We start from the raw sequence: 27666 nt of genomic DNA, 5'->3' as shown, positions 1-27666 counted from the left end.
TAATTATATATCAATTAAATCGTTTTTAAACATGCCCTCATTAACGTGTATAAAACAAGGACTGACCAGCTCACAAGATTTCCTTGCTGTTAACGAATACTGACAAGTAAAATAATAAATTACAGTATAAAGGCACCCGCTTCAGGCCGAGGGCCCTAACTAGATTTGACAGGACTTACCCTAAGTTAGAGGGAAACGAATGATTTCAACTTTTAATTTTCCCGTGAGGCGACAATCAGAAAGCGCCTGAGCACGCTCCCATTTCCCGCTCTTTTTTTTTATTTATTATTTGTATGCAAGCTAAATAATAACGTCTGCTAGAGGTATCACCGAAAAGCGATCAGAAGCGCATTTGACGTTTCCTCTCGGCAGCTATATGCTCGGGGTGCGATCGACAGCTGGCCCGGCCCGGCGGCCAAAACAAAATGCGGAATCAGGGTATAATATTTACAGATGTAAAGATAGATATATATTTCCTTGAATAAAGCCCCACGAGATATTGATATTTCTTTTAGTCTTGTCGGTATAGAGGCGAACGTAAATGAGATTTCACGCTCTCTGACGCACAGGTGCCAGTGCTGACTATATGGATAGTAGTTTGGTATAATTTTTGTCCTGGTTTAGGCGGGCATTGTGAGAAAGGTCAATAATCGCTGTTACACCGTGTGAAAGGTAGCTGAAAATCGTTTCATATTGTTTTTAGAGATACGCTTGGTGAATATGTTAAATTGTTATTCCGGACTTCTTTGGCCTTAACAAAATTACTCTTTAGAAAGAATGATATCATAAAACAGCTTATAGCGAACACATGTAGTTTAATGAAAGGAATGTAAAATTTATTTTAAAAAAAGCTCACTGAATCTCATTTCAATAACAAATCTATCTTTGCAACACTAAAGAGATAAAGTAGATATAACGATCAACAATAACTCTTTATGATATTGTAGGCCATATAGATCAACAGTTACAACAGTTGATATGAATATACAATATTTTAACACGGTGCAACTGTCTATATGCCTATAATTATATTTGCTCAATTATCGAGACAAAGGTAAAGTAACTAATATTATGTACGGCCAAAACAAAATGTGTAACCCCCTAAAGTGTTTCTCGGTATTTTGTCAACCACGCGTTCAAAATATGAATTCAATTAATGCACCATTTCAGGTCATTGGTCATCTTATAGGGTGGGGTAGACACGCCCTATTTCACCCCATGACAATGACCCCGGTGGCATCCACGCCATACTGACAGCAATGGATCATCCTTATAATGGAACAGTCATTAATGAAAATTCCCAACTCTCGTAAAATTTGAATACGAACCAGATTTCTAACTTTACAAGTAAGGAACCAACATGATCAAGCACCTCGATCTGGCGTACTATATATATATTTTTTTTTTTTTTGGGGGGAGCACTGCCACGAAAGTTTTCATGAGCAAGGATGATTGGAGGACTATTGCTCTTCACCCCCTCGGAAAAAAATAGTCATTATGCCACTGCAGACAATGAAACCCATTTAACAGCAACCAGCACCCCCCCCCAAAAAAAAAAAAAAAAAAAAAAAAGAGAGAGAGAGACTTTATTGGTTAACTAAGAAAGCGATTACGAAAATAATTCTTATAATTGTTTGTTGATAAAAAGTGTCTGCTAATTTTTGCCTATTGATTCAACAAATCAAATATACATCAACCACATTGGATCTAGATGCGAATCTTAATCCGCCAATATTATGTCTGTGAAAAAGAAGGAAATGCCCCTCTCCTCTCTTGATTCCTGATATTTTTTGTGGGGGCATAATTTTGTTTGGGAGAAAAACTTACCAATTAGATATTGATAATCTTTCCTGCCAATTATTTTGTGATAAATGTGATCAGCATTTTCTTTATCTTTTAAAATTATTTGTGAAAAAAAAGACTCCGTCGCTGTATTTTAACCAACCTACAGACTTTTCTGAAATTGTCTGAGAGTGGATAAACACACCTCATCATCGATATTCAACATTCATAATGGATAAACAACATGTGCGAATCTTACTACGGGTTTTATCATCATTGCTGCAACTGAAGATTCTAACAAGAAACATTGGATTTTCACTTTTGATATCTGGATACAAGGTGCGACCGACCGTGCATAGGGCCCTTATTCTTGCTGGACTTGAGAACCAACTGGTTTGCCCATCCTGATCAGGTCATGGCCGCTTCACAGCTGATGTGATAACTCGACACTAATTAAAACACGAGTGAGAACAGTCTGTCGTCCATGTCGCCCTCTAATGAATAAGTTCCCTCGTTTTTAATGGATTAATTCAAAGTGTTGCGATGAAAGATGTTTTGGAGCAGTTCGGGCCAATAATCGGTCTGTCAGGGTGTAATATAGAATTTGAATTCTAGCCTTGAGTTTGAACAGCCCGCCATCTTCATCCATCCAAAGATTTTTGCTCGAAGATTATGACTTTCGATATGTTTATGAACAAACATTTTAGTTCTCCTATCGTGTAACTATTCAAATGATTTCCTCACTGTTTGTATAAAAAGTCAAGTTTTTAGTTTTTATATCAGAAATAACATATCTAACGAATCAATGGATCCATGAGTTACAAATGCCATGCTGGTCTATCGGGACCTAACTCGTACATCCCCGTTTTGTAAGGATGGAAATAAAAACGGTTTTTCAAATAATGGACCTAGGCGAGTTTCCCCTTATAATTTGCAGCATTATTTTGCGTTCATTATAACATGTATATAGGCTGGTAGTCAGTCACCATAACTACAGTCAATCACACATAGATGAAGGGGGAAGGGAGAGAGGGGGGAGCGCAGACAGACGGTGAAATAGGAAATTGTTTTCTGATTATTATGACAAAATGTATCACAAATTAATTTTTTATATCAAAAAAGGTAAACAAAAATGCTCGCTCGCTTCGTTTATCATGTTTATTGCAGCTTTTATAAAAATGTTGCCCCATAATTATGCCATGTCTGCCCCCCCTCAAACTCTTTGGCTTATTGTGCTACTAACAAAGACGGGGAGACAAAGAATAATCGCATACCATACATCAACGTTGAATCGCCTAGCGACACTGCAAACAAGTTCAACCATATCATACGAACTAAATAGCAAACATGTAAAATCGTATAAACTGTAAATATACATTGTGAGGTACTTTGTCGCATCACAATCACAATCATGATGATACTATCAAATTCATATCACAAAATGGGCAGGAATGCCATCAGATTTTATTTTCTATGGCTCGTCACAATTAGGAGTGTTGAGGCTTGCTTGACGAGGCAGACGGTACGAGATACTGCAAATCAGCCTGACATAGCAACAGGTAGGTGTGTATCACATGTATTGTTTTATCATTGTCCATCAAATTTATGAGAGCTCTAATTATATTACAGGGGCGAGGATTGGGAAGCTTTCCCCGACACTATGATTTTTATTTGTTATCTATTGTTTAGTTTATTACTCTTCGGTAAAAAATACGATTTGTTCAAGTAGGGGGTGAAAAGAGCCATCGCACTATTCACGTAAAAAAATACATTTCGCGTACATTGTGACTAATAGCAATCTTTTTATGTATTGTACATATTTTGATGGTTCTTTCTTGGGCCCAGGGTCCTGTTTCATTAAAAAAAACTTGTTTTAAACAACAAATGCAAAATATCTACAACAAGTTTACTATCAGCCAATCAGAATGTCGGATTTCAGAAGCTTTTAACTGTAATTGCAAATTTGTTATTAAAACAAGTTTTAATGAAATAGGTCCCTGTTCTCGTAGTATGATGGTTGACTTTCCCCGGTAGAGATTCGTATGGATATCAACTTGATTGATGGTCTCAGGAAGGAGGACTTGACAACAGACTTCCATTCCGCAATCCCTCGAAAGCGAAGGAAAAATATGTTATTTCACAAGTGCCATCTATATGCTAGTTCAAAGTTCAGTATAACTTTTGAAACCAGTTGAACACGAAAAAAATGAAGAAAGTTTGATGGAATAAAGATAAAAATAAATTCAAACATTCCTGTAGATAAAAACTCCATCAAAATATTTCTTCTTATCATCCAATCATGCTGTTGTTTTCATCGAAACAGATATTCTCATTTCCGATGATGGCAGTTGCTTAGCAACAACGTCAGACGCAGATTCATTCAGCAAGGAGTTGAAATCTCATTCAAACCAGTTAACCTTTGACCTGTATAACGTCACAATAGATTGTTCATATCTGTTCCAGGCAAATGACCCTTATACCAGAGTAATGGTGGACTTTCGATGGTTTGATGTTAATAGAAGGTAAGTATAAAAAAAATGGACTTAAAAATATCACACGAGATGTGGTACAAATTTTGCCCCCTACCCCCATTCTGATTGTTAGTGTGGCTTAACAATATATTTGTATCAAATTTGAAAATAGAAGTTAAACAAGTTTTTCATCCAATCAATCAAGCGATAGTACCGTTAATTTTTCTCATACCCATATGTGAAAACATGTGGGAAAGTGTGAAATAAGGTTCCTTTCCACATAGATGTGTTTCATTATTTCGTCGTTCGCTGCGCTCTCTCGTACATCTATATATAGGATGATTTTGGAAAAGAAAAGGATATGGCAAGCACAGCGAAATAAAAAAAGTAAAGTATATAAGTAAAACCTTAATGAAAAAGCCAAAAACACCACAAATAAAATAGGAGTAGGTCAGAGTATTTGAGTGTTGACGGTCACTCCTCAATTCATTTTTGCTTTTTTCATCTTCCAGCAGATATTTTTTATTCTCTGCCAAATCATTATCACCTTTCAGTAAATTCTTCGAACGTAATGGAATGTTTTAGAGCTCAATAAATTCGTTTTAAGTTCATTCGCTTGCATTGTTAAAAGTCAGTCCAGATGATGACGATGGTGCAAAATGACGATTGAAATGACGGAATGGGTGACGAAAATGTCGTCATGATGGCGATGATCAATCACCAGCATTCTGAAATGGATGTAATTAAAATAATCCTATCACAATGTCTTAAAAACACATTTTCAGCACATGATAGTCTGTAAAATGACAATAACCACTCTAGGATGACGATGATGAATTTACAAATTAAACTGGCAAACGCCGAGCATATCAGGATGACTGACCAGTAAGTTTCGACTCCATCTTTTTTTTCTAGGTATGGCTTTCCAAATGACAATTGTGATGATGCCAGTGTGCGAATTTTCGATGGTCCCATCGCATCCTCTAGCCAGCTCGGTGACACGCTGTGCGGTACAGACAGACCAACCCTTGTTCTTTCGTCAGGGAGCAGCTTATCGTTGAGATTACAAACATCCGGGGATTTCAGTGTCATGGACTTCAGAGCCATCTACACTGCGTTTTCAGACAGTAATGAAAGTTGATAGACATTCATGTACATCAATCAAAATCTTAAAGATCTGTAATTCTGGCATCGAAATTGGCATGATTGCATAAAAAGACATAGGCCTAACGGACACTACACTTAAGGTAACGAAAAATTACTGAGAGTAATCGTCAATAAGAAATGTATTTCTCACGGACGGCTATCCCGTTAGAAGGACTAAAGTATAAAAAGAGGAAAATCATCGCACATTGTATTTGTGGAGGTATTGTTTGGGGACTGATAATAAGTGTCCTTTCTTGAAACATGCATCATTGTCCACGCTATTTTGCTATTTATAGTTTCTTATGTAAAATAATTTGAAATAGTGTTTGAATTAAATGATAGATTTACTTTCGGGATTCATTTATTTATTAGACTTTGTCTGAAAGACAGGGCATGTCAAAAACACTTCATTTCTCCGTACATCTCCCACTTCTCTCTCCAATTTTCTCCTATTTCTAAGGGGGTGACTCCATCCCCACGCTCCCCCATCAAGCTTTATCTTCTTGATCTTCACGTCACCATCATCTTAATCTTCTATCACCCTCCCTTCTATAACCTCTTTGCCCTTTTATCAGTGTTCCCCTCTCCTTCAACATGATAATCCACCTTTTCCCTTCATGATCTTGTTTCATCTAGATACGTCCTGTTCATCGTTCACGTGTACGACGACGGGTCGGTGCATCGACTCGACCGTGACGTGTGACAGGCAGGGGTATGGCAATTGCGGCGATGAGGACTTCAGCGATCAGGACGAAGCCAACTGCCCCGGTAAACACCTGATCAACGAGATCATAATTTTACTTTGAATATGATTGTATTTGGATTCATCAAGAGTAAATGAGACCAGGGGGGGCGTTTCATGAAAGGACTTGTCGGACGTTTTATCCGACAAGTCCCATTTTATCCGACAGTTACCATAGTAACAGTACCATTCAGCCAATCAACATCAGAGAAAGATATCAGATCTGACAACTTGTCGGATGAAAATGTTGATGAAACACTCTCCTGGGGGGCGTTTCATGAAAGGACTTGTCGGACGTTTTATGCGACAAGTCCCATCTTATCCGACAGTTACCATAGGAACAGTGCCTCTCTGCCAATCAAAATCATGGAAAGATGTCAGATCTGACAACTTTGCTTGATTCTGATTGGCTGAGAGGCACTGTTACTATGGTAACTGTCTGGTAAAACAGGACTTGTCGGATATAGCGTCTGACAAGTCTTTTCATGAAACGCTTTCCTGTGTAATGATGAGATGTGACATCCCCCTCACCTATTCTCCAATTTAATGATCCTAACGGTTATGATATATGAAATTTGGTCACTACACTTGTACCTTTTCCTGAAGGTTATAAGCTTGTCATTGGTGTACAGATGGGTGGTGGGGTCATGGACCCTCATTTTGCCGACAAAGAAAAAAAAGGAAAGGAAGGGATATAGATTATATTATTTTTCTGACTAAAAAATACGTCAAATCCGTCACAAAATTCAACTATTTAAAGAAGAAATATTTTGAATCACAAATAAATTACCACTGAATTATTTTCATATCGACAGTAATCTACACGACACCCGACCTCCGCCCTCTTCTATACGCGGCCCTCGCCCTCATCCTCCCCTTCCTGTTCCTCCTCTACTTCTGTTTCTGGAGACCCGGCTACATGGTATGGGCCTGTGGTTGTTGGCGACGCCGAAGTTTGGGCGACTGTGGATGGTGCTGCCCCGTTCGAAGTCGAGGGCTGTGTCGTCGAATATGCACCTGTGGTCGACGAGCAACGAAGATGAACTCGGTCGGCAATCTTCGAGAAGGCAGAAAAATACACAGAGAGAAAATGCTGTAGTAGTGTTTCTTGCATTATTTTGATAGAACTTGACAGACATTGTTCGTTTGGAGTGACGCTAAGATTTTTTTATAGGCATATAACAACAAATGAATAGAATAAAAATGTAAGATGGTGAGAGGAAATAAGGTCAACACTTAAGCCTGTTAGCTAGAAGAAGAATAAGAAGAAGAAGAAGTAGAAGGAGAAGGGGGGAAGAAGAAGAACAGAAGAAAGAAGAAGGGGCGACGAAGGAGAAAAAGAAAAACAACAAGAACATGCAACAACCCAGTTTTATGTAACTTTTAATTGCATAATTGTTCCCGTTTTCTTTTGCTTTTGTAATGTTTGAAGTGTATGTAGTCCCTTTTTTGTTATGTAAACTGTAAAAATATGTGCTGATCTTGGTGAATGTGCATTTTTTTTTGTTAATAAAGGCGACACTTAATTATATATCCAGGATATATCATCACCTCAATTAATATCCATGACATTTCGCTTTCTTCTGGGGGGCGTTTCATGAAAGGACTTGTCGGACGTTTTATCCGACAAGTCCCATTCTATCCGACAGTTACCATAGGAACAGTGCCTCTTTGCCAATCAAAATCATGGAAATATGTCAGATCTGACAACTTGTCGGATGAAAATATTGATGAAACGCTCCCCTGATATTGTTTTGCCTTTCCAAGCTCTTCGAGATCTGCTCAATGTATCATTGAGCCGTAATTAAAATCGTTTCATCGGGCGAAATGTATACCCATAGATTTATCATTATTCTATAGTACTGTAAAATCTTGAATTAAGTACTAAAGAATGTTGTCCAGTATATTCTTCTTTCCATTACTATATTTTGAATGTTGTAATTCATTCTAATTTACTAGTTTCCTCCGTCTCTCACCCTTCCTCTCTCCCTCTCTCTCTCTTTCGAGCTCCATTATTCATTTCCCACAATCTTCTTAATTTTATTTCCTATTTATGATGGTTTTCCATTCTTTTAGCTATATAATTTACATTCACTGCCAGCAAACTTTCTTCTTCGAAGCATCCCTCAAAGTCAATATCCACATTCATGCAGTTTATGTTGTAAATTACGATTTTGAATCAAATGTATACCTTTTAAATGGTTATGGTTAGTATTTTAACTAATATCCAATCAACGTTGGGTCGTTACACAAATAATTGGTCCATTGATCTTGATCAAATTTGGTCACAATTTGCCCAGTTTCGGACGAATTCTAACAAAAATTGTGATGCCCAAGGAAATTTACCGACAGTTTTAAGCATACATTAAACATATCCTTGGTTTTGAAAATAAAAATGATCCACTCTATTACATTATGATAATAGACCATCAGAGCATCATCCAAAAATAATCTTTATATTCGATATTTAATAAAAGTAATTCCAAGGGGAAATGCCAGTTGCACTATGAATATCACAGCCCTTTGCGTATACAGCGAGGGATTTTCAAAAGTCGAGGGAACGACGCAATCAACTGACGGAAGGGGTAGCTAAATCCCATGGTAGAGATTTAAAAAAAAACATTCGTGCACCAAAAAGGAGGGCGAGTTATGGACATAATCAGACCAGCACCAAATCGAGTAATATTCACACAGTATTCACTCTAAACATTTACTTAAGAATACATCGCAAATAATCTGATCGTGTTAAGTAAACATGATATTCCAGAGAGACGTCAATTTATATTTTAACACAGAAACACAACACTGAGCTGTGTGAAGTGAACACATACAGCATGCGTCCTGCGTTGCCAAGACAACAGCATATTATTATACAGAATGTATTTCGTCCGGCGGTTTAATTAACATCTAAGTGCGACCTGAAAAAATCTGAATTCAATAATGAGGATTTTTATCGCAGATTAGATACGATGCGTGCCGTCTCCCTGGACAATTATTACAAAGGTTGAAATGTAGGCGGTACAAGGTGAAGTGCATTTCCAGGGAAAAGTGTATTTTGATCTGAAGGAGAACTACCCGGCGCCATTTTGAAAAAAAGTCTGACATGGAAGCCTGCAGTTTGATATGATTTCAACATTGGATGAGACGGAGGAATTCCCTGTCTTCTTTGTGTTTTTTTTAACTGGAGATTCAGCAGTTAATTTTGATGGAATTTAGTTAATATGATGTTGATTATGATCTGTCTGGAATACCAATAATAATCTAACATTATTTCAATTTTATTTTGCAAATAATTCATTATGACGGCGGCGCACATGACAGTTTTGAACGGCAAAAACAGAGAGCTATATTATCTACAGAGAAAAAAGGTGAGAATTGGAAATTGCTGATTTCAACATGTCAATAATTATGTCAACGTCTTCTTGAGTAGGCTTATAATAATCCCAGACCATGTAACAACAATGGCGACGTCACAGTTCTTTGTATGTTTGGTGAATATTCTTTTCGTCATCGTCAGCGGAAGTACAAATACAGGTAATTTTCATGATTTGATTTTGCATGCTTTTTCATCTCTCCGCTTTTTTTTACTTTTCTCATCTGAACTCCATCAACATCCTCCTCTTAATCATCTTCGTTATAATTATTATCAGTACAGAAGAAAATGCAGTATCAAACAAAACATGCACCGAATAAAGAGACGTCTTATGTGAAATAATATTTAAGTATACTAGCATGATGAATTTTTATGATTAATTATGATTATGGTATAAATAAGACTAGGAACAGGCGCGTAGCCAGGGACGGTCGCCCCCCCCCCCCCAAAAAAAAAAAAAAAAAAAAAACGCCACAAAAAAGAAAAAAAAGAAGGGGGAAAGGAGAAAAAAGAAAAAGCAAAGGGAGAAAAAGGAAGATGGGTATAGCTTTTTTGTTTTTTCTTTCTTATATTTTTGTCTAAATGATAATAACCCGCTAAACGAGAAGTTCTCTCTTTTCGTACAAAATTTTGCTTCCGCGCGGGAAAATATCGAAATTGCCTTTTCTCTTTGTTTCCCCACACCTTTTTTCTACTCCGTTTTTCCCCTTCCTGGCGATGGGAATCCTATATTTTTGCCAGAAATTATAAAGTGAACATGAGTGTAAGAAGTATGAAAAGCATTTTTTCAATTGCCTCGACACAAACTTTCTGCTCTCACTCCCCGAGTCCCCAAATGCTATTTCTTCCGCTTTTCAGCAAGCAATTTTTGGCAAAGTATCTTTTCAAAGGGGAGGCCGTAAATTCGTGCTGTGCTATATATGCAAAAGTATGTACGATGAAACTTTGTTTTATATCGCTGTACAGCCATCTCCTGTCTTGTTTTTTGCCATTGATTCGAATTTTTTAATAACACTGAATTTTCCTAATCAAACAAAAGAAAGCGCTTAATAATGAGCGAAATTACACAATTGTTTCTCTTTCAAAATAAATCACAGAGGTTTACGCCGGGGTTTCCGTGCTTCGCGTGCCTCTTCTAGCCTGCATCATCCCTTTCAAATTTTGAGCTCTTTTTTTCTTCGCAATCGAGTTATGAAATCTAAGAAATATCAACATTAGGGCAGGTTAAAGTTTCAGAGAAATTTCTAAAATTCAGAGCATCAACGCCATTCGCGGGAAGATATATTTCCTCCCTGCATATATCTGTCTCCTACTCTGTTTTGCGAGTTAAAGAAATTTCATGTACAGTAGCTTAAGTTTTTACAATCATATCTGATGTGACCAAGGTAGGCATTTTATACCATTTCTGTTCTCAATCTTTATAAAACGTTTTAGCTTAGCTAGGAATTATCTCAAATTCCTCAATCGTTTCCCATTTTGGAGCGCTCATTATTTATTTCGAAAAAAGCAAGTCAATTGAATTCGAGTTGATAAGGGTACTAAAGACGCAAGAGACCTCTTCTTTTTATTTGAATTTGATGAGATATCAAAAACCTCCCTGCACCTTCTCCCCTAGGATATAAGATTTTGATCAGATTTAACTCCGTATGTCAGAGCGTTATCATACAATTCTAAGTTCATTTTATTCTGAAAATTTAGCAATATTTTTGATAATCCCTTTCTCTTTGATTATGCCGTATGAAGTTGTTTTGACAAGCGTCTGTGATGCAAGTCTTCAGAAAAAGGACGCTAGCTTTATTGTGACGTCAGCAACCTTCGAGAACATCACGGGCCCTCAGGATTGCACCGTGGTCGTCCAGGCTCTCAAATCAAACCAGATGATCGCTGCCGTCTTCGTTCCACCATTCCTACTCGAAGGTACATGCTTTCCATCATGATGTAATGTTAAATTAATCAATTGAAATAGCCCCCTCCCCTACCCGTGATCACCCCATGAAAATTCTGTATTATAATTTGGGCATTTTTTTGTAACTTTTAATTGCCGCTCACTCCAAAATATTGATCGATGCCTCTGATTCCTACTACTACTACTACTACTACTACTACTACTACTACTACTACTATTACTACTACTACTATTACTACTACTACTACTACTACTACTACTACTACTACTACTACTACTACTACCACTACCACCACCACCACCACCACCACCACCACCACCACCACTACTACTACTACTATTACTACTACTACTATTACTACTATTACCACTACCACCACCACTACCACTACTACTACCACTACTACCACTACTACAGTGGCAGTAGTGGTAGTAGTAGTGGTGGTGGTGGTGGTAGTGGTAGTAGTAGTAGTAGCAGTAGTAGTAGTAGAAGTAGTAGTAGAAGTAGTAGTAGTAGTGGTAGTAGTAGTAGTAGTAGTAATAGTAGTAGTAGTAGTAGTAGTAGTAGTAGTAGTAGTAGTAGTAGTAGTAGTAGTAGTAGTAGTAGTAGTAGTACTATTACTACTACTACTACTACTACCACTACCACCACCAGCACCACCACCACTACTACTACCACTACTGCCACTTTACTACTACTACTACTACTACTACTACTATTACTACTACTACTATTACTACTATTACTACTACTACTACTATTACTACTAATTACTACTACTACTACTACTACTACAAACACCACCACCACCACCAGTAAAAGTCATCACTTTTCAAATAGACGATAATCCATGATATCAATAAATCAAAACCAAGCAATTATAATGATAATCAATCTTCAAGCTTACTTGATAAATAATGATTTATATTACTTTTGAATAAACATGTGGAATAAATGATAAACAATAACACAATAGGCCAAAACCACATTGCTGATCAAGTCTATAAAGCAAGTTCTACCTTGTGGTAATGTTTGCTTGCGTGCATGTCAAATTGAATATCCGAGTGTCGATATCCCAGATTTCCTCAAAAAGTTTAAATACATCGGGCTATTTGTTTTTTTAAAGGATTTTCTTCATGATAACAAACAAGATAAAAAGGCCTTTCTTTATGATATTAATTGGCGGTAATATATTCTCCGCTGGATTAAGTTGTCTACCCATTATTATTTCTTCGTAATGTTTGTCAAATTGGATGTCCTGCTTTGGGATATGCCCATTGCTAATTTATATCCAGTCACATTTTCCCTAGGGCGGCCGTATGGCGAGTCTAAAACGGCCGTTTGAATCATTTTTATTCAAATCACGTACATGTAGCTGGTACAAAAGAATGTTAAAACGGCCGTTTTTTCTACTCGCCGAAGGGGAAATGTGACTGAGGGATAAGTGATCGTAGCTTTGAGGGCACCAATTAGGTCGGGAATTTTAATAAATTAAATTTATTTCTCTTTCATCGTTTGGGCATAATCATGTCAATTACATTACCTAGACAAAATATCAGCAGTTGAAAAGATCAAAGATCGTGAAGATTGTGACCTTTTTTTTCTTGGGGGGGGGGTGGGGTGGGGTGGGGCTAATGTTTGCGTTCAGCCTCTGTAATTTGAAGTACAATAATTATCATTGCCTACTCCAGCTACTCTAGATAAAATAGTGACTCATTGATTTTCATATTTTACGTCATTGTTGAATCTTCATATCAGGGTTGTACAATATTAATGATATTTGGAAATTTTTTATAGTATGAACTATTTTGATAGAGACGCAAAATGCTTCACCGGTGTGCCCCTTCAAACATTGAATACGAATATGAAAACATTGCATTCTTCTTCTTCTTCCTTTTTCTTTTTCTTTTTCTTCTTCTTCTTCTTCGTTTTTCTTTTTCTTCTTCTTCTTCTTCATTTTTCTTCTTCTTCTTCTTCTTCTTCCTTTTTCTTTTTCTTCTTCTTCTTCTTTTAAACAGACGATGAAAATAACCCAAGTATACCAGACGGACAAGGTTGCAGAAGATCCTCTCTGATGATATGGGATGGAGATGACTCTGAGACGGACGAGCTGATTGGTCGATACTGCGGCACAGAGACTCCGGTAAGCTTCGAGTCTACTGGTCAGTTCTTGACAATCAGGCTCGCTCTCAACGAATCAGCCGCGGCCAACATCACACTCCTCGTCACTTCATTTGATAATGGTAAAAGCACTGATCTACTGGTTGTTATTATTTTCAAATCATTGTATTGTATTTTCAACATAGTAAATCTAATATATTTTGCGTGCCAAATAGATTATTAAAACTATTCGCAATTCAACTAATAGTTTTATCTCGCTTTTCTTTCTCTCTCTCGCAAATAGTGCATCGCGTACAAAAAAACATTCACCCCCTCAAAATTGCTGGTAAATGACGCCACTGGTAAAGATAATAATTAGTATTTTTCAAAAGTCAGATTACATGTCTCTCCACTGACAAATCCAACATTCTTTTGCTGGTTATGATTTCTACTTTTTTTAAATATTGTTGACATGATATACTACGAGTATTGTAAAAGGAAATATGATATTTCCGCCTGTTTCAGCCTTTACCTCCTAGTCCTACCTGCATGAAGAGAAGTGATATTTTCTATCTTTGTTGCTCCCCGCATTGCAAAGAGTTCATTTCAATAGCATTCTATAGTCACTAGCGGATCCAGGTGGGGGGCGCAGCCGGCCCGTGCCCCCCTTTTGAGAGGCACAATGAAAATTTGGAATGTAAAATTGCCGTTAAAACACAAGTGTGCCCCCACCCTTGAAATTGAAGGCCTTTTTTTTCTTTTTTTATTGGTTGTCAAATTTTTCCTCGGGAAAATGTGCCCCCCCCCCCCTTAGAAAATCCTGGATCCGCCCTTGATTCTAGTCTTACATCATTATTTCATTATTCCACTGAAGGGAACAAACGCAGATTATAAGTGTTACTGACGCAAGTCAACTGGGTAAAGAAAAGTCGGCAAGCGGACACTCTTCTCTTTTCGCCTGTCCTTCCCCAGTCTGAACAATGAAGAAGATGAACAAGAATACGTCACAAGAAAGAAGGAGAGAAATTACAAGAAGAAGAAGGGGGAGGAGGAGGAAGAGGAGAAGAAGATGATGATGGTGATAAAGACGAAGAATGAGGAAGAAGAAAAAAAAAGAGAAGCGGAAGAATCAGGGGCGGAAATCTCTTCCAAAAGGTAGGGGGACAAGGGGCTGGAAAATTTGACAAGCAAAAAAAAAAAAGGTTATCATCCCAAAAGTTAGGTCATCTCGTCTTAAAATACATGTTTTATTTCGATTTTGAATGATGAATTTCTTACCATCATAAAAGACCAGAAATAGTAGGGGGACATTTGATATTGTGTCCCCCTACCATTTTTTAGTAGGGGGACACGTCCCCCCTGTCCCCCTGGGATTTCCGCCCATGGGAAGAATGATAAGGAGAAGGGGAAGAATAAAAAAAGACAAAAAGAAGACAAAAACAACTGGAACTAGAAGAACACGAAAAAGAAGGGGAAAAAACGAGATCAGAAGACGAAATTAAGAGAGGACGAAGAAGGAAGAGTAAAGTGAGAATCCTCAAAACAAATGAAAAAAAGAAGGGTGAGATGAAGTGGGACATACAGCTAGAAAGGAAGTTCGGAAGACAGTCTATTGTTGAAGAAGGTCTCTACCATCGTGCTGCCATCACGGAGTAACATTATCGACTACGATGTATTTTAAAATGATGGCAAGCGGACATTCTTCTTTTTCTGCCCATTCTTCCCAATCTCAATAATGAAACGAGACCTTTATTCCATAATTATACTACTTTTTCTCCCATCCTTATTACATCAAGAGTCGGTACATCATCTCGAAATTTTTCTTTCCAGCAGTAGAATCCAATGAACTTTATTTTCCTTTTCAGGCGCATGTGATGACGATGTCACTGAGCTGAGATGCAACAACGGACGATGCGTGCCGCGCTCTGTCCGCTGTGATTTCGCCAACAACTGTGGCGACAATTCAGACCAATTCATCCAAGAACCAGCATTCTGCTCTGGTAAAACTGAAATCTTTGTTACAAAAACTTCCTTTTTTACAATTTCATACTCGTACAAGGTAATGACAATCTCATCCTTGAGAACAGTCCTTGCAGAATGATCTCGTAGACTATTAAAAGTCTGAGGAAAACATACAAGAAATGTTGGCCGGGGTAACGGAAATAAAGATGAATAAATGAATGTGAATAAAAACAAAAGATAAACATTGCTATACACAGATGATGGCGATGAAATTGGTAACATATTCAACATTCTAAGTTATCCCCTTCTCTCCAGATATCGTCTTGTTGAAGAATTATCCGTTTTTATCAACATTTAAGTGATCTTCTCCGACATTTCCATTTAATCTGAGGATTTTCAAATTGCATTCCTAATGTTTTTAATACTGTACATTCAGGGTGGAGCCAGGGTACCTAAGTGGGGCAGAAATACGATCTTAAGCTGACGTCATTTTTTTCAGAATCCCACACGCTGACCACTTTTTGATGGTCAGTTTTCCTTTTTCTTACCCCCCCCTCCGTTTTTTTATCAAAATAATATTTCACTACTTAAGTAATCAAAGAGGGACGCGTCCCTTGCCCCATGTAACACAGCCCTGCGGCATGCAGTTGTCTAATCCTTTTTCTCCTATTTTTTAATCCCATTTTAAGAATCTGACGATTCAACCGAATCCGAATCATACCTATGGCTCTGGGTCCTGCTCGGCATCATTGGCGCTCTCTTGATGGCGTTCATCCTCTATTGGTTGCTATGGCGACCGGGCTACATCATCTGGAGACTCGGATGTTGTCGGAACCTCTGGTATGGGTGCTGCAAGGGCGCCAATTCAAAATGCTGCGGAAAGTCCCGCAGGTATAACAAAGGATCTCAAGGAAAGAAGAGTGGGCTAGGAGTGGGTCACCAAGACGGGATGCAATACCACGATGCAGACCACGAGGACGACGACGACGATGATGTATCAGGAGGATGCTTTTGCTGTCGGTGCTGTCGATGTTGCTCCTCAAACGATCGGAGATCAAATCGACATCCAAGTCAAGGATCAAATTCCAGCATGACCCCGCTCCAGCGACCTGGGCTCCACAAAGAGGGGCTGATGTTACCCCCTGACGCGGGAGATAGACCAAGGCTTGAACGTGAGGGGGTAATGTTACCACCCGGTGCGGGGGAAAGACCACGACTCCAACGTGAGGGTTTGATGTTGCCCCCCGATGCTATCCGTCCATCCTTATACAAGGAAGATTTGATCGTACCCCAATATGGTCCCAGGCCACAACTCTATAAAGACGGGGTTATACTTCCCCCGTCAGAGGAACAAGGGAGGATACAACCAATGGCTTTTGGTATCTACCACGAGGACACCATTTTACCCCCACCATCAACTCTTATTACCCCTTCTCTCATGGAGGACTATCAGAAAGACTGGGATGGAGGGCATGCTCGAGAGGCTCGATGAGAAAAAAGGAAGATAAACTGATTAAATTGAAGATTTATGCAAATTTGCAATTACCTATAATATATACAGGACTAGTATATATTTCCATATTTCCAAATATATGTACATATATTCTTCATCCTTTCCTTTGGGAAATTTGAGCAAGAACTTTGAAGTTCGAACGAAAGATCGGTTGATTTGAAAGAAACATTGTAAATGGTAAATGTAAGCATTATACACCCATAGTTAAACCTTACAAAGACAGGACCAAAAATATATCCAACTTTTATCACTGATTTGTGAAGATTATCAAATTTGATCATTCATTTGTAAAGAGCAAAACGTTGTAATAAACTAGTATATTTGGAATAAAAGATATTCTTTGAGATTTGCAATGTGCTTGTTTGCTGACAATGTATACAATAGTAAGGTATGGTAATAGTTGAAGCAATAACACTGCCCAATAGAGAGGTAGAGATGATAAAGTGTGCTAGGTTAAACTTTGCACCTTTGCCAATGCCACACCGAGAGCTCATTTAAAAGTGCTTTTCTTTGTGAAAGATGCAGTTTCAATATAAAATTGCTCCCTTTGGGACATTGGTCTTCAGCTTTCACAGTAAGTAATGACATTAAAGGTGCAAAGTCAAACCTGTGGCTGTGTGAGGAAAGGGGGCAGATGTGGTGAAATATCACAGAATCATTCCATCTCCACCTTGCTCTCCTCTTTATCTTCTCTGACTCTTTCTCTCCTCTTTATCTCTCTCTCGTTCTTTTGTTCCCTTTCTCCAAATCTCTCTCTCTCGGACACATATCCCTTCCCCACACAGACATACACATGATACTCTTTGGCCCGAATTCACAAAGGTGGTTTCTGCAGAAACCATGGTTTCAACCGTGGGTTTTGCAGAAACCACCTTTGTGAATTCGGGCCTTACAGTATCACCTCTTGCTATATCTCTCTTACTGCTTGTCTATACCCTTTTCTCCACCTATATTCACTTTTGTTTCCTTCTTTGATCAACTAAATCGGGTAAAAGAAGAGGGGAATAGATGGTGTTCAGTGTTAGGAATGCAGGCTTAACACTTACAAGGAATAGACTTGTGTCTAAGTGTAATTTGTAAAACAAACTTTTAATATGAATATCTCATGTTTGTGTACAAAGCAGAAAGACAAATTCGATATCTCCAATTATTTTCATGTAGAAACATGCATCTATAAGACAGCATTTTGAAATTCAAGAATAGCATGCTTTTCCTTGTCTATAACAGCCGTATTACATAATAGGGTCCCGTTGAATACTATTATAGTAGCTTTACTGTCTTGGTAACTAACAGGAAATGTTGATTTCACTGGCTGCTAAGACCTGTTACCAGAGTATAGCTACCATTAATAACAAACTTTTCATAAAAAATAACTTGTATATAGCAGGTGCCATCACACCAGTTGCATAAAATTATGTAAAGATGGTGGAACGAACGCTTAATTTCAATCCCCCCCAAAAAATAATTCTTCTAAAACCTCACTTCAAACATAGCTAGCTAATTTTCAATAAAGCGGGACAAATCTAGATCATCCACAAGACATGCTTTGCCTCCCTCCAGCAGTATCAACTTTAGGCGATAGCTTGAAGGCTGATCGGAACGGGAAGCATGTTTCAGTCGACTGCAGGCAAATTTCTGTGATCTCAAACGAGTAAGCTATTCTTAAAAGTCAAGTTAATGAATACCCATCTACTTAGAGCATGATCTTACACTAAACACAATTAAGTGTTATCTGCATGTACTTGTACTACATGCAACACTTTTGTTCAATTTAAATTATGTACATGATCTAAATTAAGACTTCCTTTATTTCTCTACAAAATATTATAGAAAAATATATCATGAAACTATCATCACACTACAACAACATGTTTTAGGTTGTACTGAGCTATGTAACAATATTATATTGATTCACTGACATTGATGTTTGGACGGATACAATAATAAATAGAAAGACAAACAGCACACCCAGGAATGCTTAAAGTATATTCACAATTATCGCAAATAAATGTATGAAAGACAAAGAGGTCTAAAGTACTTCCAGTGCAAAATATTTATATACAAGTATAAAAAATAATCAATATATATGTATGATTTCAAAAAGCACTTGATTGATAATTTGTCAAGTATATATATTTCTTTCTATAAAATTCATAGATGAAAGGATATATTAGATAGAAAAGTAACAGCTTTCACAAAAGGCCACAAGCCACCCAAATGAACATTACATATGTACATTGGTAATAATTTCTTTCCCTCTTTCATGATATTAATGTTGTTGAAAAATAAGATTTGTTACATCCACTTTCATCACTTCGTGGGAAGCATTCCCAACACAGGGGAATTTTATGATGCGCCTCATCAGTAAATTCCAAGGCCCCGTCTTATGAAGAGTTACCATTGATGTGATCAACCACTACTATGGAAAGCCAGCAACGTCAACATCTAAATTGTATGTGTTGTTCAAAATATTTTCTAGATATGCTAAAAATTCTTACATTCATTGTTTTCTTAAAAATTCAGTGTGCTTCTCTTTGTTTACTAAGGATATTGTGCAAAGTTCATGTAGAAAAAATTATGACAATGATAGATTTCCATACAGTTGAGGTTGATTGGATCAATCTTAACTCTTAGTAAGGTGGGGCCCAGGCCTGGTAAATTCACCTGACAAATTTGTACTTGTGAATGTCCAGTCACTTACAAAGATTTAAAGCAGTTTGCAATTTTTTACTGTGTATGGAGTCTTTCAAAAGATTATTATTATTTACCATTCTAGGCATCCGCTGCAGCAGGTACTACTGGAATCAGAAGAAATTCATTGAGTTGCATGGTCTTCACTCTTCAATTTAGGTAACCAACAAAACACAAACATACAAAGGTATTTTTACAGAGCTAATATCAAAGTAAACCATGATATCTATTCAAAATATATATTGTGAGAAACTTGAAAAAAAATTCAAGAAAATCGGGTCTCGAGGAAAAATTAATATTCCTATAAAAAAATGATATCCCAAAACACATGATTTCAATTGTGTAAAGTGTGTGTATTTTGTGTGATCAACCATTATTAACGTTGGATTCCTTACACATTTTGGCGGGCCAACTACACTTTGCTAAATTACCCAAGAGGCCTGTCATGTCTATTCCTGCTCCATCACTTGCCCCAGAAGTCTTTATTGCTATACTCGTTGTCCACCCTGGAGTTGTCCATGTCGGCTCTGAGCTGCTTCACAAGCTTGTTGGAGCGGATCTTCTGTGCAAGTGATCTGGCGATGAAGATGACGATGACAATGACCACGATGCCTCCGAGAGCGATGAGGACAATCTGACCTAGCGTTAGACCACTGGATGTTTCGATGACATCTGATCAAAGTAAATAGAGAAGACCAAAAGTATATAGATATTGTTTCAAACTGATGAGGTAAACATACATAAGTACATGGAGTGTTTGCTTCAATAAAAAATATATTAGTGAGGGAGGACTGGGATTACATTAATATTGTTTAGATTTAAACTTGGAAAAATAATAAAGCGCTGAACGCTTTACTTCTAAAAGTAGTGATCGGAGCTCCAGAGGCTTAACATATTGAAATGATAATGAGATGAGAAAGGCAATAGGAAACAATGTTACATGGCAATATTTGCCACGTCTCTGGATCTTCCAAGGTTTCACTCAAAACACATGGTTTATCAGGTAGTTGTGTGTGAAGGCATCCAAAAATGTTATTCAAACAGATTCAAAGCACTGTGCAACTGCTGTGAATCATTATCACTATAAAAATGTGGGTCCTTGTTATTTGATAATCCATCCTCATCTCCAAACCATAACCGGTCAATTGAACTTGCTATTAATTAATACCACTCATTAGCAAATTTTAGCTTCAGTTAACACAAAAAGTCTGGTCATGTGATAGATTTCAGCCAATCATTTGATTAGAATCCAAAGCACTATATTATAACATGACATACAAATAGTTCCCGAAGAGTACAAAAACTAATTATGATGAGTAAACACCACCGCACATTTTACGACTTGTGTAGGTACATGACATGTACGACCTAATTAGATATAAAACATCAAAACATTTGAGGAAAGTTTACAACACAGAACATACTACCGTCCAAGTTCTAAATCAATGGGTGGAAATTTATGGATATTTTATTCCTCCATATTGGCATAAAATTTAATTTAAATCCATAATATTAATGGTTTCATAGCATTCATAGAATCAGCTTAAAATAGAAATGCCTATTTTGCCATTACTCCAAACTAGAGGCTTATGATCAATGAGACTCGTTTTATTGCAGAACTTATTCTGAACCTCTTGATCTGTTTGTTTAATTAAATAAGAGCATATGCAAAATACAAATGCTGTTTGTCCTAAACTCAGATCATACAACAGTCGTAATGTGAATGGTGGCCTTAATGGGGTAATGGGCAATACTTCTGGTAGCTCAAAACAGAGTCAAAACGTGGATGAACTATTATCCGAAAGATCACCCAACAGTCCTTTTCGCGACTAGCTTACATGGTGTATCTGAGAACTTGGTCATCTAGTCTCACCACCATGTAAACCTGCAAAGCACAAAAGTATTTGCCTCTGCTACGGCAAAGCAAGAATTACAAGTAACTTTGTGAAGCATGGAGAAAAGAAGACATTTGAGTTGCTTACCCATGCATTGTGCCTCATCACTGTTATCTCCACAGTTGTCCAGTGAATCACAGATTAGAGAGTAATCAATACACCGGCTGTTGTTACACTGAAACTGACCCGCTGAACATGGTGCTGAAGAAGAATGTGAATGAAAAAGGATGTTAGGTTTCATATATACATGCAACTAAATTCTCATCATTTAATATGCCCATACCATTACACTTATATCGTTAAATTCACATTCTATAAAAGGCTGATTTTTGGCATAGATCTATTAGCCAATATTTTGGCATACTTTTACTGGCCAATATTTTGGCAGACACATATTTCATGAATTTTACCTTTTTATACTTTTTATACTTGACCCAAGGGAAGGTAAATAGCTACCCAGCAGGAATCAGTTCCTTGAAATGTTTGTGTTCTGTAAAAGGCTGTCAGGCTATAGCTAGGGTAAAAAAATATCGAAAGTCCCTTGAGAGTGCACAAAGTTTCTGATGACATGCTATCTTTGTACAAGAATGGAATTAATTCAATTTTCAAAACCTGAATGATTATTTTTCATCAGTCTATCCATGAGATGTTATATAAAAATTGCATGGAACAGATGCATCTGGGGCCCGTTTCAGAAAGGACTTCCAACTGTTGTAACTTTGGCATTATGGCAACTACCATGGTAACCTTGATTCTGATTGGCTGCTGAGCCCTGTTGCCATGGTAGTTGCCATTATGGCAAAGTTACAAAAGTTGCAGGTCCTTTATGAAACAAGCCCCAGATCTCCCTTAGCTTCTAAAGTTTTAAACCACAGTTAATCTTAGAAATGTTTGCATTCAATCCCCCACCCCCTCCTCTTTTGTTTCGAACAATACAACTCGAAATTTTTAAAAATGTGTTTTTACCCCTACAACTGTATACATTTTCATGTAGATTCAAATACAGCAATACCATTATGTAGAATACTAGGTACACTAGCTGTAACAGCAAAGCCCTGTTTCACAGATACATGAAACTTCAGTCCCTTCAAAGACCTCGAGCTCCACCTGTATATGACTCACCATCTTCAAACACTGTGTACAGAATTCCAAATCCGAGGCTAACCCCAGTATCATCTGTTTCAAACACAAACGTCACATTGCTACTGGTTGAGACCACCTCGGACAGGGATTGTCGGCCGCAGAGTTTTGGGGTCAAAGGTGACGCCATGTCGGACTCTCCATCGTGCAATCTTAAACTGTCCACACATGCTCCTGAATTATGCAAAGACAAACGAGAAATTGGAAAAATTGATTTTGTTACCGATTTAAATAAAGGTTATTTTTTTTAACAAACATTCAGTGAAATTCCTGAAATAGACATATTTTACCACTTGTGGAAGCAATCTCCCCCCCCCCCTTCCCCATACGAAAACAAAAACCAAGTTTGAAGTTAGACCTTCAAACAGTTCTTTAGTCATCATTAGAATGGTGTACGTTCAGGTAGGTATACAATGGCCTTTGTAAACCTGATACCCAAAATCATAATCTGGGCCCCATAACACAAAGGTTAGCAATTGATCGTAAATTTGAAAGAGCCATTCTGATTGGTTCCTAGTCAGCCTACTGATCAAAATGCGCATGCAACAATGATACTAATAGGCCAATTCATTCAGCGATTGATCGCTTAACTTTGTGTTACGGGACCCAGATCATTGTCATCCTAATAATTGCATATTTGGAATCAGTTTGAAAATGATCGGTCAAACAAATGATTTTTTTTAATTATCTCGAGAACGAAAACAGAAGGGACAGTCAACCAGAAAACATGATGTCTCTGGAAACCATCTACAGAGGGGGGGGGGCATAAAAATAAAAAGTAAGGATATGTAAAGATAATGATAAAGAGTATGATGAGAATGATGATGGACAAGATGGTTTACATGTATAACAATAAAAATTAGAAGGATGAAAACTGATATCAAATGCTGTCTTTAGTTTACCATTTACTGCCTCTTCTAAGACGAATCTGTTAAACTGTAAGAGCAGCTTCTTGCTTGGCTCTGTTGAGAGGACAACGTGGCAGTCCTGATTATTCCTGTATCGCAGACTACTGTCTGGCTCTACAAGGCCTGTGATGTCTGCTAGGATTGTGGTATTGCAGCTATTGTACAGATACGCTGAAAGATACAATTAAAAAATCAAATGAGAATATCTTGGGTGAAGAAAATATATAAAAGAATAATAACATGTAGACTATTCACAAAACAAAAGGAACGTCTTTGGCAGTCTCGCCATGGTGACTCTTACATCATACATGTATATTATTTTGAACCTTCTCCATATTTTTATTTTCAATTTTTTGGGTGGCTGTCGCTAAAGGAGCTCTTCCCCTAGATGGTCATTCACATTTCGAATACAGAGATTCGAGGTTCGAGCCCTGGTCATGTCTTTCAGATGGTGATGTAAAAGGTCAGTCCCAGACGTAAATAATCATATCTGATTGATACACGTCTGACAAAAACTCAAAACACACACACACAGTTGTTTGCCTGATTTCCACCGCAGTATGAAAGGATCTTCGGAGCATCTTGGCCGAGATTTGGAGCTGGAGGTAAGCACTTGTTCACTGCAACCATCCTGCCTGTGGCTGTGGGGAATCTACAGGTAGGACTATGGTATGCTAATGTTGTACGGAGCACACACTTTAAAAAATCATTAAAATATAACTTTTTTTACTAAAATTACTAATTTCCATACAGTTGCAATTTATTTTTCATTAGTAACTTGGGAATAATTTTTGTATTCACCAGAGCGCTCAAAAACTTGATTTTTGGGCATATTTTTGTGTACGCCCTCTGTTGGTGGAAAGTAATATGGCAAGAAATTTTTCTTTTTTTGATCTCTATTTTTAATCAAGAAAAAAATAATTTAAAGAATCAAATTTATTTAAAAGCTAAGTTGTATGACAAATAGGTGTATTGGAAACTGTCAGTGTAAAAAAAATCAAGCATTTGTCCCAAAGAAAAAAGAGAAAATAAGCCAAACATTGCCACCCTTATTTTGCCACACATGGAGATATAACTGAGAACAAGGTTACATCATAACCTTGTTCATTGAATGAGTGGAGGTAAGAGTTAATAGACTCTTTACTTTAGATTATATTTTTAAAACAATATGTCTAGATCTAATGTTAGACAAATCAAGGACAGATAGATCTAGATCTAGTTAGTATACTAATACTAACCTCGCAATACGTGTGAGTGGATCTAGTTGATAATTAAGAGTCTAGAGAGTACAGTAATCAGTAATATGTATGCACTTCCTTTGAAGTCGAAGTTCTTCATGTTCTTTTGCCGGCTTTACTTTAGTTGGCTTTACTTTTGGGGAAATTTTATGCGTTTTATCACCCCAAATTCGTGTGACGAAGGACAAATCAATTGTCCATCGTCAAAACACATACTTGTACGAGGTTAGTATAGCATCACCCATGGCCATGGGTTCATATCATCTCGCGTGCGAAGGAATATCAGTCATATGCACGCGACACACACGACAAGTCAAAAAGATAGTGGGCTTTTGCCCACATAAAATATCACCAATAATCTGGTATTTCACATTCTGCTATGACACTTACCGAATCATTTAGATCCTTCCGTGACTTCTCCTTGAAGTTTTTTCTTAAAAATATGTATATTTTCTTGATCTTTAGTGAAGATTTCACGGAGATAAAATTTGGTCAGCGTAGATATCAATTTTCGCCTAAAGAGGGCGCGCGATTTATATTCATATCAAAGACACGACAAGGGAAAGATTAGGAACCTACACTATTTTACACGCAAATCGACGCAAGGCATAACGCGAAGTCCGTGAAGTGTCCAATATTTTCATTGTATAGACTTTGGTATACCGTGACGTTCGTTAATACTGCTTGTACTGCTGGTTTCGTTCCAGGCATATGTATTTAAAAAAAAAAAAATTACATTAGTCATCGTTTTAAATTAATTGCAACAAAAGTGTTATCATCGCCAATAGTAATCCTGAATATGTTTTTGAAGGTATTTTATTTATTGGTGCCCATAATTAGTAAATTAATCATAAGAATTGCGCATTCAAAGAATTTAGACACAGTTATAAAATTACCGAGGAGCTGAATCAAGGTTGTGAAATTTATTAGCGCCACCAATGGGCTTCCTTGTATTTCCGTAGAAGAGACAAACGAAGTCACTTGCTAGGCCGAGGTAAGCGAAATTTGCTCTTTTTAAATGAAATGAGTTAAATATCGTATAATTTTGTTATGTATTGCTACTTACCGGAAAGAGCCCCGGTGCGTAGCGAGAAGGAGTTTCGGCAAATATTACTTCAGCAATGAAGCAATGTTTGCCGAATACTTCGAAATCTACGGTCAAACAAGGTCCGGTGTACGAGGTTCGTATATAATATATACGAACCTCGTATTAGTGTGAGTGGTATAGCATACTAACCTCGCATGTGTGTGAGTGGGACGAGTGCAGTGACCAAACAAGTGACAAATCCAATGACGGCTTAAACTTCGTCAACTTACGCAGAAATAAGTATGCGGGACAATATTGTACTGGAGGTACGTACCCAGGTAATTTGAGTGATCTTTATAATGATATTGTACTCTCATTATCTCAATTTCATTTAATTTAATGAAATCAATCATACTCACAAACTTGTATTCCCTCTCCAAATGCAATGAAAATCGAAAGAATTAACATAAAAACGCTTGAATCTCTGCTCCTCGGAGATAAGATCTTCACTTCAATTGCCATTTTGTTTGGGTTAATCTATCAGATGCAGAAGGGGTGACGTGAATGAGGGACATAATTAGTAACAATTACGGATGATGAAACGGATAGAATCTATGCTAAATCATTCCTCATCAATCTTCTAATATATTTATATGTGTTGCAGTTACATAATGAAACAAATTTTCCGTATATCATTACATTTTCTATAAAAAACAAATCAAATCAAAAGTTGAGATAGTTCGTCGTACGTACATTCTTATACCCTTTAGGGAATGTTTTCATCCAATATTGTTGATCATTGCCATGCAACAATAAATCGGATATGAGGCTGAGGGATTGGACCAATACTATTCACTCTAAATTGTGAAATTTGTTTATTTCGAAACTTTCTTTTAAATTTCACTCTCTCCAAAGTACAATCACGGGCGTATATCCCCACCCCCCCCCCCTTCGGGAGATGGCCGGGGGTTATCCCCTCCCCAGGGCCCCTCTCCCACCTGGGGGATGGCAGGTACAATCACCCCCCCTCCCCTTCAAGACAGAAACGATATCTTTTAATCATCAAGTTATCAATAGGACCTACTACTGTTGATTCATCTTAAAGGGGAAGTTTACCCTGACAAAAAGTTTTTGAAAAAAAGGAGAAAAACAATAAAAAAAATATTGGCGAAGGTTTCAGGAAAATCCATGAAATGATATAAAAATTAGTAAAGGGATGGTCCGGGCTGAAAGTATTTAAAGTATAATGAAAAGTAGAATTCACTGAGCAAAATGCCGAAAATTTCATCAAAATCGGATTACAAATAACAAAGTTATTGAATTTTAAAGTTTAGCAATATTTTGTGAAAACAGTCGTCATGAAGGCCATCCCTTTAATATTTCAATAATGTGAGTTGTGACGCCATAAGCGCGAGCAGCTTCCTTACATATCGTATGGTACCAAATCAATGAAATTTCATTCTCTCAGAAAACACAAATGATATCACACCCGCTCCTATAAAAATGAAATAAAAAATGAGTAATCATGAACAATAAAAATATTAAATTTATGCATTTTATAAAACATATGGATGGGGCGTCTGCTCGTTTATGGCGTACTAATAAAAAACTTGAAATTCTATTATACAACTTTCTTAATCTATAATGGATTTTCCTCAAACCTTCACCAATATTTGTTATTATTTTTATGCTATTTTTACGACAAACTTTTCTTCAGGATGAACTTCCCCTTTAAAATGCTTGAATTGGAAAAATGTTGTATTATACTAAA

General features: G+C 37.3%; 3 protein-coding genes across 3 annotated transcripts; 2 read left to right on the top strand and 1 right to left on the bottom strand.

Annotated features, from left to right (window-relative positions):
• Nucleotides 1-3223: 3223 nt before the first annotated feature.
• LOC129278149 (uncharacterized) lies at nt 3224-7240 on the top strand. The gene is made up of 5 exons (XM_054914368.2): nt 3224-3341; nt 4106-4304; nt 5169-5380; nt 6036-6167; nt 6957-7240. Exons 1-5 carry the CDS (start codon nt 3224-3226, stop codon nt 7238-7240), a joined length of 945 nt encoding a protein of 314 aa, XP_054770343.2.
• A 1768-nt stretch (nt 7241-9008) lies between these two features.
• Nucleotides 9009-17348, top strand: LOC129270929 (uncharacterized). The gene is made up of 5 exons (XM_064095860.1): nt 9009-9675; nt 11258-11431; nt 13440-13664; nt 15387-15521; nt 16173-17348. The coding sequence occupies exons 1-5, from the start codon at nt 9603-9605 to the stop codon at nt 16973-16975; spliced, it is 1410 nt and encodes a 469-aa protein (XP_063951930.1). The 5' UTR covers nt 9009-9602; the 3' UTR covers nt 16976-17348.
• A 718-nt stretch (nt 17349-18066) lies between these two features.
• Nucleotides 18067-26663, bottom strand: LOC129254074 (low-density lipoprotein receptor-related protein 12-like). Its single transcript, XM_054892529.2, has 5 exons — nt 26315-26663; nt 23625-23801; nt 22705-22896; nt 21670-21783; nt 18067-20359 (listed from the first exon to the last, which is right to left on the bottom strand). The coding sequence occupies exons 1-5, from the start codon at nt 26415-26417 to the stop codon at nt 20151-20153; spliced, it is 795 nt and encodes a 264-aa protein (XP_054748504.2). The 5' UTR covers nt 26418-26663; the 3' UTR covers nt 18067-20150.
• Between the last annotated feature and the right edge of the window lie 1003 nt (nt 26664-27666).

Source organism: Lytechinus pictus, chromosome 2 (assembly GCF_037042905.1).
Source record: "Lytechinus pictus isolate F3 Inbred chromosome 2, Lp3.0, whole genome shotgun sequence".
NCBI classification, from domain to species: Eukaryota; Metazoa; Echinodermata; class Echinoidea; order Temnopleuroida; family Toxopneustidae; genus Lytechinus; species Lytechinus pictus.
The sequence above is the reverse complement of the archived record's forward strand: the minus strand, read 5'-3'. Positions and strand labels throughout refer to the sequence as shown.